This window comes from Hemiscyllium ocellatum, chromosome 11, assembly GCF_020745735.1.
Source record: "Hemiscyllium ocellatum isolate sHemOce1 chromosome 11, sHemOce1.pat.X.cur, whole genome shotgun sequence".
NCBI lineage: Eukaryota > Metazoa > Chordata > Chondrichthyes > Orectolobiformes > Hemiscylliidae > Hemiscyllium > Hemiscyllium ocellatum.
In genome coordinates this window covers 75352909-75376136 of record NC_083411.1, presented here as the reverse complement: position 1 = coordinate 75376136, position 23228 = coordinate 75352909, and the positions used below count along the sequence as shown (strand labels likewise).

At 41.3% G+C, this 23228-nt stretch overlaps 1 protein-coding gene across 2 annotated transcripts in view; it reads left to right on the top strand.

Annotated features, from left to right (window-relative positions):
• Positions 1 to 23228, top strand: part of tnmd (tenomodulin) — a 212046-nt gene that overhangs the window by 125270 nt on the left and 63548 nt on the right. For both annotated transcript variants that reach the window (XM_060832212.1, XM_060832213.1), the window contains one exon: positions 3549 to 3662. In XM_060832212.1, coding sequence (XP_060688195.1) covers positions 3549 to 3662 — 114 coding nt within the window. The remainder of the gene's footprint in view (positions 1 to 3548; positions 3663 to 23228) is intronic.

The following is a 23228-nucleotide window of genomic DNA, read 5'->3' as shown; positions in this document are numbered from 1 at the left end:
ATGGGGTAACTTTTTGATTTTCAGGGACTTCTTTTTTTTTAATCTCACGAATTCATTTATCAAATGATGCACACAATAATAACACCTTCTATCTTTCTGTTGACGTACAGGATATTTGGACTCACAAGAAACAGACTTAGTAGTACAACAGTACCTTCAATAATTACCAACTCTCTATTAAATTTCAATCCACAGCACACACCAAAGTCATTTATTTGTTAGAACCCTCAGTATTTACATTGACACAAGATAACTGGGATAAGTTAGCATCAAACTTTTATTTTCAAAATAAAACTGGTGCAATTCTACAGACAAAAAGCCATTACCCTCAACACGCATTCCACAGAACTAGTGGGGTCACAGGCGATATCTTTTCCTTGCACATGCACAAAGCTAAAATATTTTAGCGAGACAGCTTCTACTCTGTTCACTACACTGCAGAGCTCAATCTCAGAGTTTAATTTAGCAATTAGCACAATGTGCATCATAACAACATCCACTACAATTTCTCCTCATCACCTCCCACCCCAATATGCATAAACATATCCAGCCTGAAATGAGAGATTCCATATTTATTAGCAAGGAATTCATTGCCCTATGTAATTTGCAGTTTCCTGGTTCCTAGATTGTTGACAGTTTAAATTGTTCATTCTCTTTTGTAGTCCCCCTCTCCACACACCCTCAATCTGCAGCCTGTCTCTCTCTCTCTCTCTCTCTCTCTCTCTCTCTCTCTATCTCTATCTATCTTAATGCAGCCTACATCATCCATTCCCCTTGCAGGTACACTTTTTTTTCTTCATACAGCCTCCCTTTCTGTCTTTCTGACTTGCAGCCTTGCTCTTTCCCCATTTGCAGCTTCTCTGTCTTTCCCTCCTACCTTACACCCACCCTCTCTTCCTCATACCTCAGCCTCCTACTCACTCTGACCTAGTGCCATCCTTAATATTTCACTATCACCCTCACCTTTGCTACCTCTCTCTCTCTCTCCCCCGACTTGCTCGTGAAGGCTCTGTCTATCTTTCTCCTCACCCTTGCAGCCTCCATCACACCACCTACTGTTGCAACCTCCCTCTTTCTTCCCCACAGTATCCATCTCTCTCTCTCTCTCTTCTGCTGTCCAGACTACTCCTCCCACCTCTTCCAACTTCACTCCTGAAGTCTTTACCCCGCTCTCTGTCTTCCCCCAACCCTGTCTTCCTTTCTCTCTCTTCTTCTTCTTGATCTCCACGGCCTACCCGCTGTCTATCTTCCCAATCCTTCTGATTGCTGTAGCCTCCTCCTCAATGTCTCATCCCATTCTGCCAGGCAGTTCATTGTCCCTGGATCTTTTCATTCTCCACCCCACATCCCCAGCTGAGTCAAAGCGCGCGTCTTCAGACAGGTCCCATTTCCAAGCTCAGGTCTCCAGTCCAGTCTCTGCTTCTCCAGCTGCACTTCCTCAGCCCCAAGCCTTACCTCAGCCCTCTGACCTGTACAGCTTGGGCCCTGTAACTCCCATGTACTGACTGTTTCTGCAATCGTATCCTTGTTGAGTCCCACTGAAGATAGGTTCAGTAGTGAGCCTGTCCACAGCAGGCATGAGAGAGAACCAGCCAGTGATTAGATGAGCGCTCCTCTGACTTCCTGGGCATGCATGATAGCATTTTCCTGGGATTTCTGGGGGGCACATTTGCCTGTCAGCTCCCAGATTTTATGTATTCAGCTACATGCTTAACTAACCTGGGCCTCCTACAGCACAGGCCCTCATGATTAGAACTATGCACTTCACTGCCCCAGGCTTTGTAGAGCCAGAAGAATGGGAGCAAAACATGCAAACTTCACACAGACAGTCACCTGAAAGCTAGAATTGAACCCAGAGAGCAGTACTAACCACTGAGCCACTACCATGCCACCTTTGATTCATTCAAATTACTTCCCATAATGATCATGACAATTACAATATCACTTTACAAACCTTTGCTACTTCCATCCCTAAAGTTTTGACACAATTACATTAATGTTTCTGTCTCTTCATAAACTGATTTTTTTTTAATGCATATATGTTTTTATACAGCTTTCTCTCACGTGACTGTATGGCCAATGCTCCCACTTTTAAATGCCTTTTCCTGTGCTCCTGTTTAAATGATGCACTTTTCTTCTGACCTGCTGCCAAGTCTTCTAAACGATGGTGACAGCATGGAAATCATTATGAAGTGCCAGGGATAGTTCTGTCTTTTCTCTTCGGGTAACTGTCCTTCTCTGGCAAAAATAAGCTGCCACGTGTATGACTGTGCTCAGCAGCACTTGCAGAGCTTCTTCAGTGAAGCCAGCTACAGCCAGCTACAATCGTGCCATACCTCCCATCCTGCACATCACGCTAGATTCAGAGACTTTTTCACAGTCAGGGTCGGGAGACTGCAGAGCTGCCTTCAAAAGCATGAAAAACAGCCTCACCACAACCACCTCATTTTCTTTCCACCAGTTTAAGAGTTTGTATCACTTTCTCCGAGTTGATCTCTCCACTAAAACCCAGTTAAAGTCCCAGGCTGTTAACTGATACATTAAAATGCGCAGATTAAAATATGTTGCATTTTTAATGAACAGTAAACACTCTGTTATTGCCCAATTCACATTGGCTCTAGCTATTCAACCGATGTTACACACTGTCTGTGGGAAGACAAGATTAGATTACTTACAGTGTGGAAACAGGCCCTTTGGCCTAACAAGTCTACACCTACCCGCCGAAGCGTAAGCCACCCAGACCCATTCTTCTACATTTACACCTTCACCTAACACTACAGGCAATTTAGAATGGCCAATTCACCTAACCTGCACATTTTTGGATTGTGGGAGGAAACCGGAGCACCCGGAGGAAACCCATGCAGACAAGGGGAGAATGTGCAAACTCCACACAGAGAGTCGCCTGAGGCGGGAATTGAACCCAGGTCTCCGGCACTGTGAGGCAGCAGTGCTAACCACTGTGCCACCGTGCCACCCATAAGACTTGCATTCTAGCTTTTAGAGGGAGCATATATATCTGTACCAGCTCTCATGGGTCCAAATCATTATGTCTGACCAAAAGTAATTGTATTTATTACCGTCATGTAATAAACCTTACGTAACGTACGTACTCTATGGTTGTATATCGTCTATCAGTAATCACAGATAGGCCTAAGACAAAGGAAGATTGATGGCAGTCAACTACCTCAAACAATCCCTACCCTGTTCATGTACTGATAGATGTGCCAACATCCGTCATCTGGGAGCACTAACGTTTAGTTTGAATGGCACAGAACGAATGTTTACATGCTGCCTTTTTTGTTACTGTTGTCCTGTTCTTCCTCTATTTCACATAATTGTGCCAAATATTATCGCAAATTCACTGTCCATAACAGCAGGCTGGAGAATAAGGAAGTCTGTGTGGCATCGGAAGCTCCAGGCATTGGTCCACAGTTATGGTTGCCTAATTTTAAAAAAACCTATTGCATCATTGATAGTTTAAATTTTTTTGTTTTGTTTTACAAACACATCACGTCTGTAAAGTATGAAGAACAATTTTTTTGTTTTAGGGACTGACAGGGATATGGTTCGCTGGAGGAGAAAAATGCTACATCAAAAGACAAAATAAAATGATTCTTCCCAATACTGCACCTATCAAGAATGATGAAGAATTGATTAGTCTGGTATGTATGAAGACCTTCCAGTTTCTAAGCTATTTCTTTTGAGGTTCAATAAACTACGTAACTCTTTCAGGGTTGCCAGGTCTTTTAAGAAAAAAACCTTTAATCAAGAATTTCCCTCAATTTACTTTGCTATCATTTCACTATGGCTAGATTTTTTTTTTGTTGTTGGTGGATTTTGACAACAGAATGTACTGAAAGATGCCAAGCTCTTCCAGCAATCAAGGGACGAGTTGTGAAGCACTTCTGAATCTATGGCCAATTTAATGGCAAAGATGTTCAAAACTGCTGAGCTGATCATCGCTTCTGCACAAAGAGAGTTTCATGTAAGCATCACAGACTCCCACACAGATGTAGTCCAATGAAAACAAATTGTTACCAAGACAACCACATTAATCCCTTCCCAGCAGTTCTTAGCAGGCTAATAGTGGTCATGTGAGTGCAAGCCTGGCACTTTATGATTTTCACCACTGCCCATTTAGGACTTGTAAACACTCTCTTAGTAGTGATTGGATTTTGAAGTGGAAATCTTTGCTGCTTCTATCTGTTCTGGAGACAGACGAAAATAATACATGAAGTGAAACAATTTGCCCCGATGGAAAACGGCTGCTTTGTTTAAGACTAAGATGAAGTGACATTGTTGGGGCAAGTGAGTTTTACTGCATTCAGGCTCAGCCTTTAACCTATGCTTAACCTGATGCCAGTCCATTGCAAATTGTTTTCATATCTTTCACAGAAACAGCTTTGATAAGTGAGTTTTATTTTGATGTCCCACGCATTTCACATAGAAATAAAATGTTGGACAGAATGCATTACTACACTGGCTACACAATTGATGGATTTTTATAACCTGCAGCTATGTGATCCACTTTGATATAAGATAGAAGAAAAGTACATCATTTTTGACCATGAAAAGAATATAGCTTTGTGTTTAAATTCACAAATTACTGTTTCTAGAATTACAAATCCACCTCAAAATTGTTCTACCTGAATTAATTTTTGTACTTTATATTTTATTTGTGTTTGTTTGTTCATTATAATTTCCTTTAACTCTGCGTTTGCTCTATGTGTCTTTCTTTTTTGATGTTTTACATAATAACCCCATCCTTAATATCAATGCTGGTGATTTTCATGAGAGCTGTAGTTTGACTGAGAATTAAGCTTTGTTATCAGGCTAAATCTGCTTGGTGCTTTTTCTAAAGGAACTCCATATTGGACACTGGGCACCAAGATCTCAGGAATAGAATGCATGGGTACTGGCTACATGCACCTCACCTTCATGGACACTGGCATCTGACATGGGCCTGTTATGATGAACCCTCATGGTACATCTCTGATCCACTTACAGTACACTACTGCACTTCAATACTGCACCTTAGGCTGCATTGGCAACTCTCATTGTGATGCTGCTGCGAGGGCACTGTGCACTCAGGAATATTCACCCAACTCATGCACTGAGCCTGGCTGCATGTCTGGGCATTGGCTGTCACAGTGGTCACTCATTCTGAGCCTATCTGAATGTCTATAGCATTCTTGCTTTGCATTACCTTGTCTTCCTTTATTGTGTTTCGGACCCTCGGCCAGCGATACTGAATTGAATTGAACTGAATTGAATTTATTGCCACGTGAACCAAGGCACAGTGAAAAGCTTTGTCTTGCGAGCAGTACAGGCAGATCACCGAGTTAAGTAGAATAGATAAGTAAATAATAGGTAAACAGCGGCAAAAGCAAAAACAGAGGTACAGGCGAATGTTAAGAGTTTGTGAGTCCATTCAGTATTCTAACAGTAGGGTAGAAACTGTTTCAAAACTATCAGGTCTGTATCTTCTCCCCGATGGTAGAGATTGTAGAAAAACATTGCCAAGATGGAATGGATCTTTGAGAATGCTGGCGGCCTTTCCTTGACAGCGGGCCTGGTTGACGGATTCTGTAGAGGGGAGGTTGGCCTTTGAGATTGTCTGGGCCGAGTTCACCACTCTCTGTAACCGACTCCGATCTTGAATGGTACAGTTGCCATACCTGGTAGTGATACATCCAGACAGAGTGCTCTTGATGGCTCAACTATAAAAGTTGGCAAGGGTATTCGCTGTCATGCCAAATTTCCTCAGCTGCCTGAGGACGAAGAGACATAGTTGGGCCTTTGCAACCAGTGCGTCCACATGAAGAGTACAAGAAAATTTGTTGTGGATGACCACTCCCAGGAGCTTTACACTCTCCACTTGTTTCACCTCTGTGCTGTTAATGTGTAGGGGGGCATGGGTAACATCCTGCCAAAAGTCAATAATGAGTTCCTTGATTTTGCTGGCATTGAGAGCTAGGTTGTGCACCATTTTTCCAGGTCTTCCACCTCCTGTCTGTAGTCTGTTTGACCGCCATTTGAGATTTGACCAGCTATAGTGGTATCAACAGCGAACTGTTATTAGCCTGTCTTGCCTTGCAATTTAACACAGATAAAAAGCCAAGAGTTTGGCCATGGTTGTCAGAAGGCCTCAGTCAAGCCTTCACACAGGGGATCCCCACACAATAAGTCAGAGGTATTAGATTAGATTAGATTACTTAAAGGTTTCTTGGGGCTTGGACACAGTCAATCAGCTGCTTGGGTCAGTCAAAGTCAGGGTCCTCTCCTCATAAAGAGTGAGGAACTGAACATCTTTCTACCCTTGAGCTGTTTTTGCTTAGCATAGGAGAGAGGCAAATATTAGGATCGATGACAGTGGGTGGCACAGCTGTTACTGTTGATGCAGGTGGGGAGGCTGTCAAATTTATGAGTAGTCAGAATAGGTGATGCCCAGGATTCAGTGAGTGACAGTGGGTGAGGGAAACTTGTAGGCAATGGTTAGAATGCTGGAGCATGGGCTTTGGTAGGAGGAGGGTAAAGCAACAGCAATAGAGTGAATACACCATATTGAAGACAAGATGGCAAGACTAATGCTAGATGAGTGGAGAAGTTCGCTAACTTTTTTCCGACACTACAGTGCATTCCTACCAATAGCTGAGTCTGCACTGAGCCAGGGGTAACCTCGCACAAGACTGGGACATTCTCGTGTTGTAGCCTCCACTGTTAGTCCTGGAGGACAAGGACCTCATGCCTACACAAGCTCATCCAGCAGCACCTCCAGATCTCTGGTCACACTGCAGGCTGTCAATTTACCCCTATCCACCATGTCAGGGCCAAAAATCAGGAACTATGCAGGGCAGCCCTGGACCGACAGTGACTGACCGTGTGCACAATGGGCACAAAGATGGTGTGATCGCCAGAAATGCTGCTCTTTCAATAGATATTTGGTGAGTTGCGTGTTGTTATGAAAAAGTAGGGTGGGGTTAGAATTAGGCAAAAGGGATAGCAAAAGGTGAACTGAATAGTTAGTGAAGTACGTTTGATAAGAAATCTTGCTGGGTCTCATTGTCTGCAGATTCCTCACAAGCAGATCAAACACAGCAGGCGCCCTAACCACCTTACCATACATCAAAGATTTCTCAGAAATGACAGCCAGACTACTAAGACCCCTCGGAATCCTAGTAGCACAAAAACCCACCAACACTATCAAACAAAAACTAATAAACTTAAAAGACCCAGTACAACCCATGGACAAAACCAAAGCCATCTACTAAATTCCATGCAAGGACTGCCACAAACACTATGTAGGACAAACAGGAAGAAAGTTAGCCACCAGGATACATGAACACCAGCTAGCCACAAAAAGACACGACCCTCTCTCCCTCGTAGCCCTTCACATGGATGGAAAAAACCCATCATTTTGACTGGGACAACACATCTATCCTGGGGGCTAAGCAATGATATGCCAGAGAATTCCTAGAGCCCTGGCACTCCAACCACAACGCCATAAACAAACACATAGATCTAGATACCATCTATCAACCCCTCAGAAAATGAACAGGAAATGACATCACCACAAACCCCAGGAGCCCCATCCAGGACAAACATATAAATAGAAAGCAGGAGACAACAGCTTCGCTTCACTTGGAGGTTGCCACTGATGATGTTACCTAGCCAGGTAATGAAACATCTGGATATCAAACCTACAGCTCAGTGAGCAAACCTACACCCTAAACTCAACCTGAGCTACAAACCTTCACAAACCTTGCAGTTTAGTCTTTTATTTAATCGAAATGTGAGGTGATCTATCTTCACACAATAAATATGAAAATTATTTTTTCTTGCCATACATCAGGGTTCAACTTTTATACGAGATCTACCATATTTGTTCAAGCATATTTGTTACTTTAAATATTGCTGGTTTTCCTAATACCTCATCTCATTAATAGTTCTTATCTCATTTTGTACAACTGCAGCTTTCTTATTTATCATCAGAATGGCAAGGTTCACTCCTTTCGCAAATATCAATGCAAAGTACATACTTGTATCTTTCTTTCATTTTTATTTACATCTGTGTGCTCCTTTGAACGTTTATCCGAACACTTATCTCCCAGCAAACAACACGTTGAATGCTCACATCGCTCAATGCTAAAGTGCAGGCATGCACAGTATTCCCTGTGGATTCTCACTCCCTGGCAAAATTCTGCATGCATGCAAAAAAAATTAACATTGCTCAACTTGGATCTGCTGTGTAATAATTAATAAAAGTCATGGTACTACTGTTCTTCCCCTTGTCCCTCCTGAACTTATTGCATTTGATTTGACCCCAACTTTGCATTCAATTGACAGGATTCCATTATTCATTCCTATAACTGCAATGATGATTATTCAAAATCTTCCCATTCTAAAATACTCACTGATGACAACCTTTATCTGGGGAAAAATAAAATGTTTTTCACTTTCTCGATGCAGCTGTGGAATGTGTCAGGAATGTCCCACCTGTAGTCATTAAAATGACAAAATAAGGTTCTTTTTGGGAATTTTGACAACTGTTATTTAATCCCTATATGGATATAAATCTTCAGAGAATATTCAGCAGTGATGAATAGTTCATTAGTGTTTGTGCTAATCACCACATTTTACTTCGGACTATATCATTAAAATTTTGGAAAGGTGAAATTAGGAACCTTTTGAGATTTTGTCCACTTGAGATTTTTTGCTTCTTGCCATGTGATCTAAGCTTGGGGATAAATTATTAAGAATAAGTATAAGCAAGTGCAAATAATGACAGATTATTCTGGTAAGCACATGTTACATGTTGAGATTTTTAATCACATTTCCCCTCATTAAAAGGGATTTAAAAACGGAGTCATATAGTAGTGGCTTTTACCAAACATTAGTTGAGAGAGGGTTAAAATGGACGGAACATCGATTATGTACATCGAAACCTTCCAGACATGTCAGTTTGCAAAAGGTCATGGCTTGGACTCTGTTGCATACTTAGAAAGTGGGTAGTTGACCCATTCCGGGTTCATTAGCTAAGGCAGCATCTATTCATTTTGCGAACAGCAGCAGATGCTTTACTTAAACTTATACCCCAAGGGAGAAGGAGAAGTAGCCAGTTTTATTGATGTGTCTGCTCCTGGATCATTAATGGAGAGGAATTCATTGTCACAACCATCCGCCTTGCTGGCAACGCATAAAGTAATTCCTGAGCAGTCAGGTTTTACACAAGAGAATGAGCGATGTAGATATGTAACCCAAAACTGGAAACTAAAAATGTTGGAGAAGACTGTTGGTATTTGTGGCTGTACTTTGCTCCAGACAACTTCCAATGTCAAAAAAAAACAGAGAGGAAACTTACATCTTCTGAATGTTTTGCACAATTTTCATGGGGAGAAGTAAAATTTTGTTAAGCAAGGAGAACTTGCTTTAACTATAAATTAACACAAAATAAAATAATTCTATGCTTTCTGTCGAGTCAAATCTCACCCAATGTTTTAATCCACCTTCAACAAGAATACAGTTCAATGTAAATCACAGGGAAGACTTACTGTCACAAATCTGAGTTTTGGTTTCGCAACATTTGATCTTAAGCAGCACAGGCACAAGTTGTTTGATTTTCATACAAGTATGATGATACTGCTGTGGCTCATGGAACATCCAAAACTTGTACTTTATTTTCAATATTGATTTTCTTTTGTACTTTGTACATAAGTTATATTGTTAGCAGAAAGGCAAAGATCTAATCGGTCCATCCAGTGTATCCCATCACAATAAATACCAACCCCATTTCGGATATAATGCATTTAACATGGGAAATGTTAAACACCTAAAATTATCTAATTTAAATCAATATCACCAATCAATTGATTCAGCTATAAAAGAGCCCAAAGTTTGGATTACTCACAAATAAAACTCCATTTAGTGTAATTGCCAAAACTGCAACTTGAAATCTGCTAAGTCCTCATAACTGAACAATAAATTTGTAACAGAGGTCATGTATATGTTCGGTGGTACAAGGTGTGTAGTTGTTGAGTAAAAATGAAAAGTTCTCAAACGTCAGAAAGAAGATTTATGGCAGAGAAGCAGCTTATATCCAAGCCAGCTGAGAGGGAGCTAACTCACTCACTTCCAGCTCTTGGCAGTTGCAACAACATAAGTGCATATCCAAGTTTTTCTTTAAATGGAAGGACCATTTCTGTAAACACAATCTCAAATGATAAAGAGTTCCAGATACCCCCAACATTTTCTGAAAAAAATACTCTTCAGTTCCTGTCTAATCTTTCTACAAATTAATTTAAATCCATGTCCCCTTGTTGATTTTCAGCAAAAGTAACTCCTTCCTATCCACTCTATACCCTTCACGATTTTACTGACATTAATTAAATCTTCATCAGCCTCCTCTGTTCCATAGATAACACCTCATTCTTATAACCAAAATTCTCCATTCCTGGCAAAATTTGTGAAAGTCTTCTCTGCATCTTCTCTAATGTAATCACATCCTTTCTGTAGGGCAGTGTTCAGAACTGTACACACTACTCTAGCTGCAATCTAATCCTTTGTTTACACAGTGTCCGAATAATTTCCCTGCATTTGATTAATAAAGATAAATACATGATGTCCTCACTTAAGGGCAGGATCATGTCCCTGAAGATCACTGCATTAAATGGAAAGGTTTTATCTGAAACATCGATTCCTGTAAGAACTCCTGTTGAGACAAGAGTAAGGTTCTTCTTTTACACAAAAAGAAATAAAACATTGTACCTGTTCCCTTGAAGTTGAACTACAGTACTTGAAATGATGCATTGGTAAATGAAATAACTATTAAAAATCTAAAATTCAAAAGAGCAATTAAATATTCTACCTACAGTATCTGTTAAAGTGAACCCTCTGGGAGTAGAACTTGGTTGTGGGAATGGGGTTTGGAGCCTGCACCAGACCTTTGTTCACTGGGTTGAGCTTGTCATCTTTCCCTGACCACAATGTGGCCACTCTCCCAGGTGTTGTCATTTTGGAAAGTCGCATGCCCCTACTGCCCGGTCACTCGCTCCAGTTTGGGCCACTCCTCAAAGGCAGTGCTCCTCCTGGCCAGTCATGGAGATTTGGCATTCCTGCCCCAGCTCTCACACACCAAGTTCTCGCAGTGGTCAAGCTCACTGTCTCACTCTCCCCTCACACTCCAATAGTGGACAGGGCCTTCAGGCTTGTGCAGTCCATGGCAGTTCGCAGTCAATGGGCACTGCCAGGGTGTGGTGGTGGATTGAACGGTGCCTGGTTTTGTCCCACAGTCTTCAACGGGGTCCTGTGATCCTGGCTGCCACCTTGTGGGTGCTGGAGGGCTGCTGAATTCAATCGTGCCTAGTGCTCTGTTAAAGACGGAGGACATGGGGCACTGTCCAGCCTGAAGATGGCTAACATCCTGCCAGCTGGAAGGGTGATTGGGAGTGATGGTGGGGCCCCCTGAGGTGGCAACTGCAGCCTGACTGAGGGCAAGCTCTGACTCCAGGGGTGGAGGCTCCCTGGTTCAATGTCAGGCAGCAGTGTGGCACTGGGGAAAGGCTGCAAGTCAGAAGGCTGACAACAACCTGAAGTTTAAGAGAGGGAAAGGTCATACTGATGGTGTCAGTCAGGTCAGGTAATGTACCGCAGTTACCAACATTAAAACAAATCACACATCGCTCACCAATATTTTCAGTCTGAATAGTATTGAAACAGCATTGAATGTGGATGTTCTTTATCCTATATTCCTTTCTAACCACTTTGTACACCTGGCTTGCTACCTTCAGAGATCTATGGGAATATACTGAAAGAGCACTTCCAATATCTTTGCTTTGTGTGCCTGTCCTTATCTGTTAGTCCTCCACAAATTAATTACTTCACACTGACCACTAATTTTCTATTCTTCTGACAAACCAAACAATCAATCCATTAATGACATGGTCAATTTTGTATCATATGCAGACTTCATGTCTCCAATTTAAGTCTAAAGCATTTATGTATATGAGGAAGCATTAGGGGTTCACCATTGACCCCAGTGAGACACTACCACTGAGTGCAATGAAACTGTACTGAAACCAGCTTTCCACTTACAAAAGCAGCCATCAACCAATACCCTTGGCCTGCTGATGCGAAGATCGCCTTTGATCAAACTTACGACTTTCCCATTTCTTCTATGACCCTTCACTTTTCTGACCAGCCTGTTGTATGAGACCTTGTCAGTAGCGTTGCTGAAATCGATATGCATCGCATCAAATGTGTTACCCTATCAGCTCTTCCTATCACCGCCTCAAAATATTAAATTATTTGGAGAAGTCCTTCCCTTAACAAACCCATGCTGACTGACCTTGATCAGTTCATGCCTTTCTAACTAATGATTCATGTTTTTCTGATACTTTTTTTTTCAAAATATTCCCATTGCTGAGGTTTAAGTTGCTGGTCTGTCATCACTTTGACTACCCGTCCCTTTTTCAATGACAGTTTGAGGACAGCAGTCATCCAGTTCTCCAGCACTGCGATATCTATTGGCCATAACAGATTAAAAATGACGAATGGACCCTCTACTTTCTTCCACTAGTAACTCAGCCCATGTTTTATTCAACCTGGTAATCTCTGCATTTTCAAGGATACTAAACAAACAAAGACTATGTCCTTCATTACGTCTATCATTCAACATTTTGTACACCTTCTCTGACACTACAATGTCTGTATAACTCCTCTCTTTTGAGAAAACATATCCATTATGAATCATGTAGATACCTTCTGCCTCCACACACAAGTTCTTGTTTTGGTATCTGATTAGGTCTACTTTTAAGCATAGGAACACATTTGGTAACAAATGTTTATGAGGAACTATAAAGGCAATTAGTTCCAGTTGGTATAATTGAATATAATGCATCTAGTGCATCCCATTATAAATGTTAAAAGGGAGGACCATTTTCAGCTAATAGCACCATCAGAATTGGATGTAACACTGGTTTTAATTTGGTCAGTTTCAACCTTCATTGCAGGCATTAGGTGTAAAATTGACATTCACCTAATCCCATGGAATTCCCACCCAATGTTAAGTGAGAATTACCCCCTTGCAGTATCACATTTAAAAGAATTACTTCAGAAATTACCACGCAGGCAACGATCACACTTACACCTGATATATTCATTAAAATATCATCAGATCACAACTGAACAGATGGGAAGGTTTCGCTGTAGTGAGAAGGCATGAAAACTATTGATCAAGAACCAACACTCAACAAACAGCCAGTAAAATAGTTAGTAAGGTTAAGAACAACTGAAACTCAACTCAAAATATTTACTGTAATTGCTTCCAAACACTATTTTATCAATAATCCAAGTGCCAAAAGTAAGGGTGAAATTCCAACTTGAAAGAATTAGAGGAAGATATTGCAATCATTAGTTAGAATTTTCCAAATGCCTATATTCCTGTCCTGCCCATCGAACCATGCATCATTTTCTACTTCAAATATTTAACTTTTTTTTACTTAAAAGATACAATGGTCTCTCCCTCAGATATTCCCCACAGCAAAGCATCCCATGCTTGAACAACTCTCTGCATTAAACATTTGGTCCTGTCTCCACACTCCCTTTTGACAATTTTAAATTAATGACCCCTCGACATCAACTTCACCACCAGAGGAAAGACTGTTAATCTTTTTCCACCGGGAGTGTACTTTGTTTTCTTTGCCTATCTTCATAGTTTAATGAACTTAAAAAAAGAACCAACTTTGTTGCCCTTTAATATATCCTTTCTACTGTCTGTTCTTCCTATTTTAACACGGTATAATTTTAAACATGGGGTTGCCGTTTGGTCCCAGTGTGTTCTGACCACTCACCATTTCAATCACCAGGGTTCTGGAAGTAAGATGTCACCCCGGACAGGCCAAACTAAAGATCACAGCCTGATGGCATCACTGGTGCCAAAATTTTGCTTGATTGGCAAGATTGTCAGATCGCCTTGAGATTTGGTTCTTTCAAAACATCTTCTTCAAGATATTTTTAGCCTGTGAAGAACAGGAGTGCTCTTTCATGGCCAACCATCAAAACTCAGTCCTTCTCTCCTGGAATGCCTGCTGCCTTCCCTCCTTCCTTGGCAGTTATTAATCCAGGCATCTCCACCCATCTCTCGCTTGTCTTGTCAAGGACCATATTCTTAGCACCCCAGTCTCCTGTTCAAATTCAAGCTACCAACCACAGTGTAACAATGTGATACACTTAATTTCCTCATGGCTCTTTGCGATTTTAATTTTCAATGGTCGTTACACAAATTCCGCGATCTGATAGATAAGTTCAAACAAATTGTTTTAAATTTTCTCTTTCACTCAAAGTTGCAGGTTGTTCTTCTGCTGAGTCAGTAATGAGGTGGAGCTAATTGCACATCCTTTATTGTGTCCAGTCAAATTTTATTTGATGCAAGTTGGTCTCATCAGTAATCGTAGATGTTGTAATTTTGATATTAAAGTTCTCCATGAATAATGAAGCACTGAAAAATTCCCTTGGGCAACATTCTGCTACTTGCCACTATCCAACTACTGCAACCAATCGGTGTCCTCCATTTCCAGTCCAGTTTGACAAGCCTGTTCCACCGTTCTGAAAAATGATTACAGATGTATATCACGACCCCATCTACCCACCTTAGTCACATAACCCTAGTACGCTTGTCTGGCACAAATCTGTCTGAACTTTTAGTTTTCCACGTGTCTAAGTCTTGACAACTTTTCAGAGAAATAAGTTTAAATTGACACTTCCACTGTCTTTCTTACCATCATGTCAAATATTTTGAACTGGCTAATTGAAATTTACGTCCTTCAGTATTATATGGCTAATTATATCCAACTGCTCATGTTACACACTGCCCTTCATCTCTCTCATTATCAGTCCCGCACTGCAGTACTCCTTTTGATTTGTCTTGTTATAAATCAGGATTAATTATTTCTTTTCTCTTTATTGCCTGTAAAAACCAAAGCTCTTTAAATCACAAATATTTATTTATGTTTGATTTCACTCTCTCTATTTTCTTTTCCTTTCTGTCTTAGTTTCCACAAAGCCAGCTCATTTGCTCAGGCTTTGCCTCACTTTGTTAAGCAGTGATATCTTTTCCAAAACCCCTCCAGCTTCCATCATAAACTATAAACTACTGATTTTCCATCAATTTTGTAACCATGGGTTAATCTCTCGTTTCTAGCCACACAGTGCAGGACTATGCTACTCTATATTTCATTCCTAGTTTATAAATATTCCAATGTATTTTTTTAGGATTTGGTGTGCAATTAGGAACAAGTTAAAAAGGTTCATAGGAATATAGGAAATGAATCGGGTAAAAAATGAGGTCTGCAGATGCTGGAGATCACAGTTGAAAATGTGTTGCTGGTTAAAGCACAGCAGGTCAGGCAGCATCCAAGGAATAGGAAATTCGACGTTTCGGGCATAAGTCCTTCATCAGGAATCCATGAAGGGCTTATGCCCGAAACGTCGAATTTCCTATTCCTTGGATGCTGCCTGACCTGCTGTGCTTTAACCAGCAACACATGTTCAACATATAGGAAATGAAGCCTACTGTTTGGCAGGTTGAACCTGCTCAGCTATTAAACCAGACCATTTATGATTTTCTCATTCAAAGCCATTCTATCCCCTTATCCCTTCTCATCTTTAATATATAAAACCTATTGATCTCTGCCTTGAATATACTGAGCCTCCACAGGGATGGGGAATTCAAGATTCACAACATTCTGGGTGAAGAGGTTACAGATCAGTTCAGTCCTAAATGGCCCCTTTTTCTCAGACTGGTTCGATATAGGAACAGAAGAGGAGCAGACATTGGCCATTTGGCCCATCAAGTCTGTTCTGCTATTCAATTAGAACTTGGCGAAACATCAACCTCTGAACCAATTTTCTGCACTATGCCCATGTACCTTGACATTGCTATTATCATCAAATCTAGGGATTTATGCTTTGGACATGCTCAACTGTCCTCTGGGATAGAACATTCCAAAGGTTTACTCCCTTCAGATTGAAGCAATTTCTCCTCACTCCTAGCCTTACATGATCTACCCCTTAATCTGAGACTGTGTCCCTGGTTATAGGCTCACCAGCCAGTGAAACATCCTATCTCATCTGCTTTGTAAGAATTTTGTCAGTTTCACAAAGATCACTGCTCCTTCTTTGAAAATACAGATCCATTTTCCTCAATCTCTCTTCATAAGACATACAACCATCCAGGGATTAGCCTGTGAAGCTGTGTTGCACTCCCTATGTGGTAAGTACACCTTTGCCTAGATAAGAAGACCAACACTAACCATTAAATTCCAGCTGCAGTCTCACTAAGAGTCTTGTATTATTGCAACAAGACATCTTCACTTCTGTACACAAATCTTCTTCCAATAATGACTACCACTTGCCTTCCTAAATGCTTGCAGTATTTGATTGCTAGCTTTTGGTGATAAATGAACAAAGACAATTAGATCCTTTTGCATATTAGCACTTACCTGCCTCTCATTACTCAAGAAATACACTGTCTATATTTCTTCTACCAAAGTGGTTAATTATATCTCTTCTTTCATGTTCTTTCTCATTCACTCAACTTGTCCAAATCCCCTTGAAGCCTCATTAAGTCCTTCTCGCAACTCTCATTCCCATTTAGCTTTTGATGTTAGCAATTTTGGAAATATTTGGTCAGAAAATCCAAATCATTTATATAGATTGTTTACAGCTGGGGACCAAACTCTGACCTTTGTAGCACCTGCTGTTAACAGCCTGCCATCCTGAAATGACCCTTTTATTCTTAGTCTCTGTCTTTGATCTGAAGACCAATTCTCTATCCACAGTCATGTACTGTCCACAATCCCATGTGCTCTAAATTTGTTTTCTTACCTCCTAAGTGTGATCTTAATGGACACCGTCTGAAAAACTAAATACACCACATCTCCTGGCTCTCCTTTATCTATGTTCCAAGTCACATCCTCAAAGCAAAAACTCTCAAAAGTTTTGTCAAAGATGATTTCCCTTTCATAAATCCATGTTGACCCTGCCCAGTTGTGTCAGTATTTTGCATCCAGTGATCCACATTCTTTTGAACGGATTTAAATTATTGAACATTTACTTCTGCTTCACTGAGGTGAGGACCAGTTTGTGATCAGGATTTATATTCATCATACTTGGTCACTGCATGAGGTTCATGTGCATAATTCTACAATTCCAGATGTCTTTGTTGTGTGAGTGTACCATGTACCCTGTAAGTCGCTGATTGATGCAATTGCCTTTTGAAGGGCCTCATGTCACACACATGTAGAGCCTGTGTGCCCATAAAGAGAAAAATACTGACTTCATGCACTCTAGTTGTGGTGGCTGATATTGTCTTTTCCATTGTAGAATCCAATTTGGTTTAGGTTACATGACAATATTGGCAGAAATTCTGAGTAATTTGCAGGCTCACTCTCCCAAATTATCATGCTTGTTTCTTCCTTGCAGTCTCTGTCACACCATCAAGTTTGAGCTTCCACATGTTGATTCCTTTAAATTTTAATCTCTCCACTTTACTCCCTGAGTCCCAGGTCTACAGCTAGTTATGCATGAACCAATCGCATCTCCAACACCCCTCCCCCAAGTCCCTCCTCCCTACCTTTTATCTTAGCCTGCTGGACATACTTTCCTCATTCCTGAAGAAGGGCTTATGCACGAAACGTCGGATCTCCTGTTCCTTGGATGCTGCCTGACCTGCTGCACTTTTCGAGCAACACATTTTTAGCTACAGCCTAGTTATGCCAACCATCATGATGCACTGTCTCTCCATCAAAGCCAGGATAATGGTGACTGTCACTGATATCCTCCTGCCTCAGTAACCAATGCTCTTAATGTATCCTCATTGAACAACCCTACCCCCTTCATAGTTTTTCCCCTTCTGCAGCTCAGCAAGCTGCCTTCAATCCTCAAAATAGACTTCACCAACCCTCCCACCACTGCAGGGGGCCAAATGGACCACTCTCACCCACCTTGACTTTCTGCAAGCACATCCCCAGAACTGAGTGCACCTCTTCCCACCTCCCTGGCCAACTTGGAAGGAAAACTCCAACTGATGAGTGACAGACTCCTGGCTGATCATTGTGCTTCTCTCTAACTGAATTACCTTAAATCCCTGGACTGGTTGTGCAGAGTTGACTGTGGCCCTTTCTCCAGAACACCTTATTCTGAATGGCCCAAGCAGCAGACTGACCATGTCTAAGCCCCTCACTGAGATCGGATGGTGGCCTTTACTGACTGCAGTGAAATCTCAAATTGACAATAAACACCTTGACATGATCAAGAACTATTCCCCTTAGACTTTGAGACACAGACATTTGGTTGAAGCATGTTCAATAGATACACCACATAGGTTACTGACACAGGGACAGATCTGACAGTGATGATCAGGGTGCTGTACAGCAACATGCCCACTCTTGACTATTCATTGACTATCCTTGCTGGAAAACCTCACAAGTTACCTGGTGACATAAGGTAAGGTGGAAGTATTATGAGCCTTTAATTTCTGACTGAGGCACCAAAGTTCAAAATAGTAAGGTAAGGCAGAGATATTGTGAACGCACAAGTAGGCACAAAGGAAATGAGCACTAAGAGAGCAAGCAAAGAGCCTGAAAATGTACCCAGTCCTGATGCACAAAGTGGGTGCTTGCCCTTGTGGCAGCAGTATGCAGTATAAAATGTTGATGAGCTCCTAAAAGTGTAGAATTGATGTCTTCAATTGTGGTGATAATGGTGTGTGTCTAATGCTAACCTTCATGGATAGGAGTTTGTTGGTCACTAAACAAAAAAAAACAAAGAACTGCAAACGCTAGAATTCAGAAAAAAAAACAAAAGTTACTGGGAAAACTCAGCATCTGTGGAGAGAAAGCAAAGTTAGCATTTCGGGTCCGATGACTCTTCTACAGACTATTCTTAAGACAAGTCACTGGAATTAAAACATTGATTCTGCTTTCTCTCTACAAATGCTGCCAGACCTCTTGAGTTCTGTCAGCAATTTTTCTTTTTGGTAATGGGTCTCTGTCCATGACATGTGCCCTGAGAGTTTGGGGACTGCTGGCCAAGATGAAAGGCTGGAGAAGTGGCAGCCACCAGGTACCCACTCAGACTTTGATGCTGGGAATAATTGTTATCTACTTTCCCTCGAATGCCTGGAAAGAAAAAGCAACCCGAATATAAACGAGCTGAATATAAACGAGGCAAGGTTAAGTAATGAGATATTAATACATGCAAACAGGCCCTTCTCTGCTCACTGGTGAAACATAGAAATTAGGAATAGAAGCAGGTCATTTAGCCTCTTGATCCTGCTCTGCCACTCAGTGTACTCATGATTAGTCCTCTAATTCAATGCCATGTTTCTGCTTTCATAGAAAAAAATAGAAAACAGGAGCAGGAGTGAGTTGTTCAACCCTTTGAGCTGTCTCCCCATCCAATATGACCATGGCTGATCATCCAACTCAATAACCTATTCCCGATTTCTCTCCTAAGAAATATACCTGATGCCTCTTGAAACATTTGGTATTTTGTCCACAACTGTTCTTTGTGGCAGAGGATTCCACAGCTTCACCACTCCCTGGGTGAAGAGATTTCTCCTCATCTCAGTCCCCTTCAATGAGGTTCAATGGGGATGCTTTTTGATAACTAGCATTTTATGTTTATTGGAAACACCTTGGCTATGCAACATCTCCCCACCCTACCTCCATCTCCTTTACAGTGTACCCTCCTTTCACTCCATGCCTACAAATACCTTTTTTTATTTTAAGCCTGGTTACTGCTTTCTAAAGGCATGCCCTCCTTACAAATCATTGCTCCTTTACAAATGCCACCTATTTCTTCACGCTCACATTTCCAAAGACTCAAATAAATCAATCGATATTTTTGTTTATTTAAATAATTTGTTGCAGCACTCTGCCATGACTTCTTTATTTCTTTTCCTCATGCATGGTCACAATTTCCCGAGAATTCTCATTTTCCATCAGATGCATAACTAGTCCTCCAGTGTACCCTATTTAGATGCCAACGAATCAATACATTTGTCTTTCTCTCTCAATTCTCAACCCAAGTTCCTGTTTTCCAATGCTGTCTGCTTTAGTACATTTTTCCTCAATTCTGCACCAAAAAAGAGCCTGCTTTTCCCACTGTCTATTTGTCTGCAGCTCTCTTTAACATGCTTGGACATCTTCATGTAAGCATCAGTATTCACATCTTTGTCCAGAAGCTCAATTTATATCAATAGATTTATTATACTGAGTTAATAATAATCTCCCAAAGCAAACAAAAAAAACTGGTCAATATTTATACATTTTGAGGGGAAAAGATTCATACAGAATGCTTTTACTTTCCTGAGGACAAGAATTTTTTTATTTACTCACATTTAACATGCAATACTTTATCAGGCATGAATGGTTTACATTACCTAATATGCTAAATTCTTTATTATTATGAGCAAATATCCTCCTGCATAAGAGACAACCTTTATTGTATTAAAAATGAGCCTTCAGTCTCCTGCAATTGAAGAGCTTTATGTTTAATATCTTCGTTCAGTCTCATAACCATGGACAACAGGGTGAATTTTAATATTCTGACCCACTCACCTAAGGAGGCAAACATGGCTTTGCGTATTTGGAGGGTTTCTTTTTTGAAAGGGATTTTATGAAATTAGCCTAAGCATTAACTTTTCACTTCCAGCTTCCTGGCCCGTTAGTATGGGCAGCTATGAAAATGACCCACACTTGACTGTTGAAGCTGAACGATTTATAGAGATCGAAATGAAACTATTCTACAAGTAGTGAGAGAGATATCTGTTTGCGTGATGGAGTCTCAATGAGGCAAGGCTGCTACACAGTTCTCAAATGCATTCCTGGACATCATGCAATGAGCTTCAAGGGTCATCCGGGAGAGACTGTCCACAGCAAATGGGAAGAAGTATGCTCCTGTGGGGAGTGAGCAGAGCTGGCTGGAAGTGGTCAAGAAGGTTAGCAGCACAAGTGTGGTATCCACTGGATTTGAGTGAGAGCTTCAATTAATTCATCAGGGCAGAAAAATTCAAGCAATAACTCCCTCACTTTTCCCAGCCTTTTCCTGCACAGCAACTCAGAGACCAGCCTTGGGGTTGCACCCTTCTGCTCTCTTGAAACATCTTCTCAATCTGACCAGCCATTGCTGATACTCACCTTCATCTTAAATGGCATTTCACATCCACCCCCTCATAGCAGTGACATTCTAGACACAATGTCATTCCTTTGAAACATTTCATTTCTCACCCTCTTTCCCTCCTTGCACAAATGGAGAATGGAGGTCCTGGGCCTCCTTCACCGCCATTCCCTCACCACCAGACGCCTGGAGGAAGAACGCCTCATCTTCCGCCTTGGAACACTTCAACTTCAGGGCATCAATGTGGACTTCAACAGTTTCCTCATTTCCCCTTCCCCCACCACACCCTAGTTCCAAACTTCCAGCTCAGCACTGTCCCCATGACTTGTCCGGACTTGTCCTACCTGCCTATCTCCTTTTCCATCTATCCATTCCACCCTCTCCTCCCTGACCTATCACCTTCATCCCCTCCCCCACTCACCCATTGTACTCTATGCTATTTTCTCCCCACCCCCACCCTCCTCTAGCTTATCTCTCCACGCTTCAGGCTCACTGTCTTTATTCCTGATGAAGGGCTTTTGCCCAAAACGTCAATTTCGCTGCACTTTGGATGCTGCCTGAACTGCTGTGCTCTTCCAGCACTACTAATCCAGTAACGGAGAATGCAGATGTTGATGTCTGCTTTTTTCCACAAATCCGAACGACACAAGTTTTTTTGTTCAATAATGGTAGCTTTATTATCGGACAGCCAGCGAGAGATTCAAAGAGTCTCTAAACCAGCCGAGTGCCTACTTCAATATGAAGTATGAAGTATCAATATGAAGCAGCTCTACTTCCCGAATCTCTGCCTTACACCCCAGACTGTATATTATATAAGAATTGAACAAAGACTTATCAGTCGCATGAATAATTGGCATCACATAACTTAAAAGTAGGCAATTATGATCATACAAAACCTGGTGAATGTTGATGTCCTGAAATAATGTGTGAATGGACGACAGATACTGATTATCATACCTTCCATGATTATGCGTTAATGGAAAGGAATTAAAGTAGAAAGGTTTTGCTTGCTAAAATGGGGACATCACATACCTATGCTAATACGGTGGTGAGGTAATTGGGGGGATTCACATACCTATGTTAATATGGAGGGGAAGTGAATGGGGACTCACATACCTATGGTAGTATGGAGAGGAAGTGGGACAATGGGAGAGGGAGGCAGCTAGCTGGATTGGGGCCAGGGCTATTAATCCTGTCTGGAAAGTACAAAGGTCTTGTCTAGGCTTACATGCGTGGAATGGGGGAATCCACATGTGTGGATTGAAAGAGTAGAGGCTTTCAGTTGCTGTTGCAGTAAGAATTTTTTTTGGTCGTGGGATTTTTAACCCTAAAATCTCCAGTGTGCCCTAGAAGAGAAGTAAAGCATGGAACTGACCCCTCTGTGACATTTTAACTTCCTCACAGAACTCCAGGGAAAGGCTGTGAGCGAGTCAATACAATCCTGAACACTGTGAAGGATAGAACTTTGAAAACAGGCAAAGCCTCAACACACAGCATGATGGGAATGAGGGGGTCTCCCTAAGAATAGGCCTCATGGAACTACACAATGAAATACTCACTTAAGCTGACTTGATGATAGGAGGAGGTGACCTAGTACTGTTATCGCTGGACTATAAACCCAGAGACCCAGATAACGTTTTGCAGACTTGCATTCAAATTCTGTCTTAGCAGACGGTGGAATTTGAATTCACATTTTAAAAATTTGGAATTAAGAATCACTAATGACCATGAAACCATTGCCAATTAATGGTAAACCCATCTGGTTCACTAATATCCTTTAGGGAAGGTGTAATCACCAGGAGACGCAGAGTTCTTCAAGAAGTAGGTCTTTTATTTGCAACCAAAAAACCGTGACACCCACAAAGCAGATTCTCGAATGCCCATGAACCTCAGCGTCTGTGGTCTTTTATATCTTGTTTTTATCATGTTTCCTTTAGCTCATCAGCATGTTCAACTATATTAATCAAAAGTACCTCACTCTAGCTACAGAATAAAGCAGTGATGTTAGTTCCCATTATCTCTTTAGTTGTGCCCCTATAGTTTTTCATACA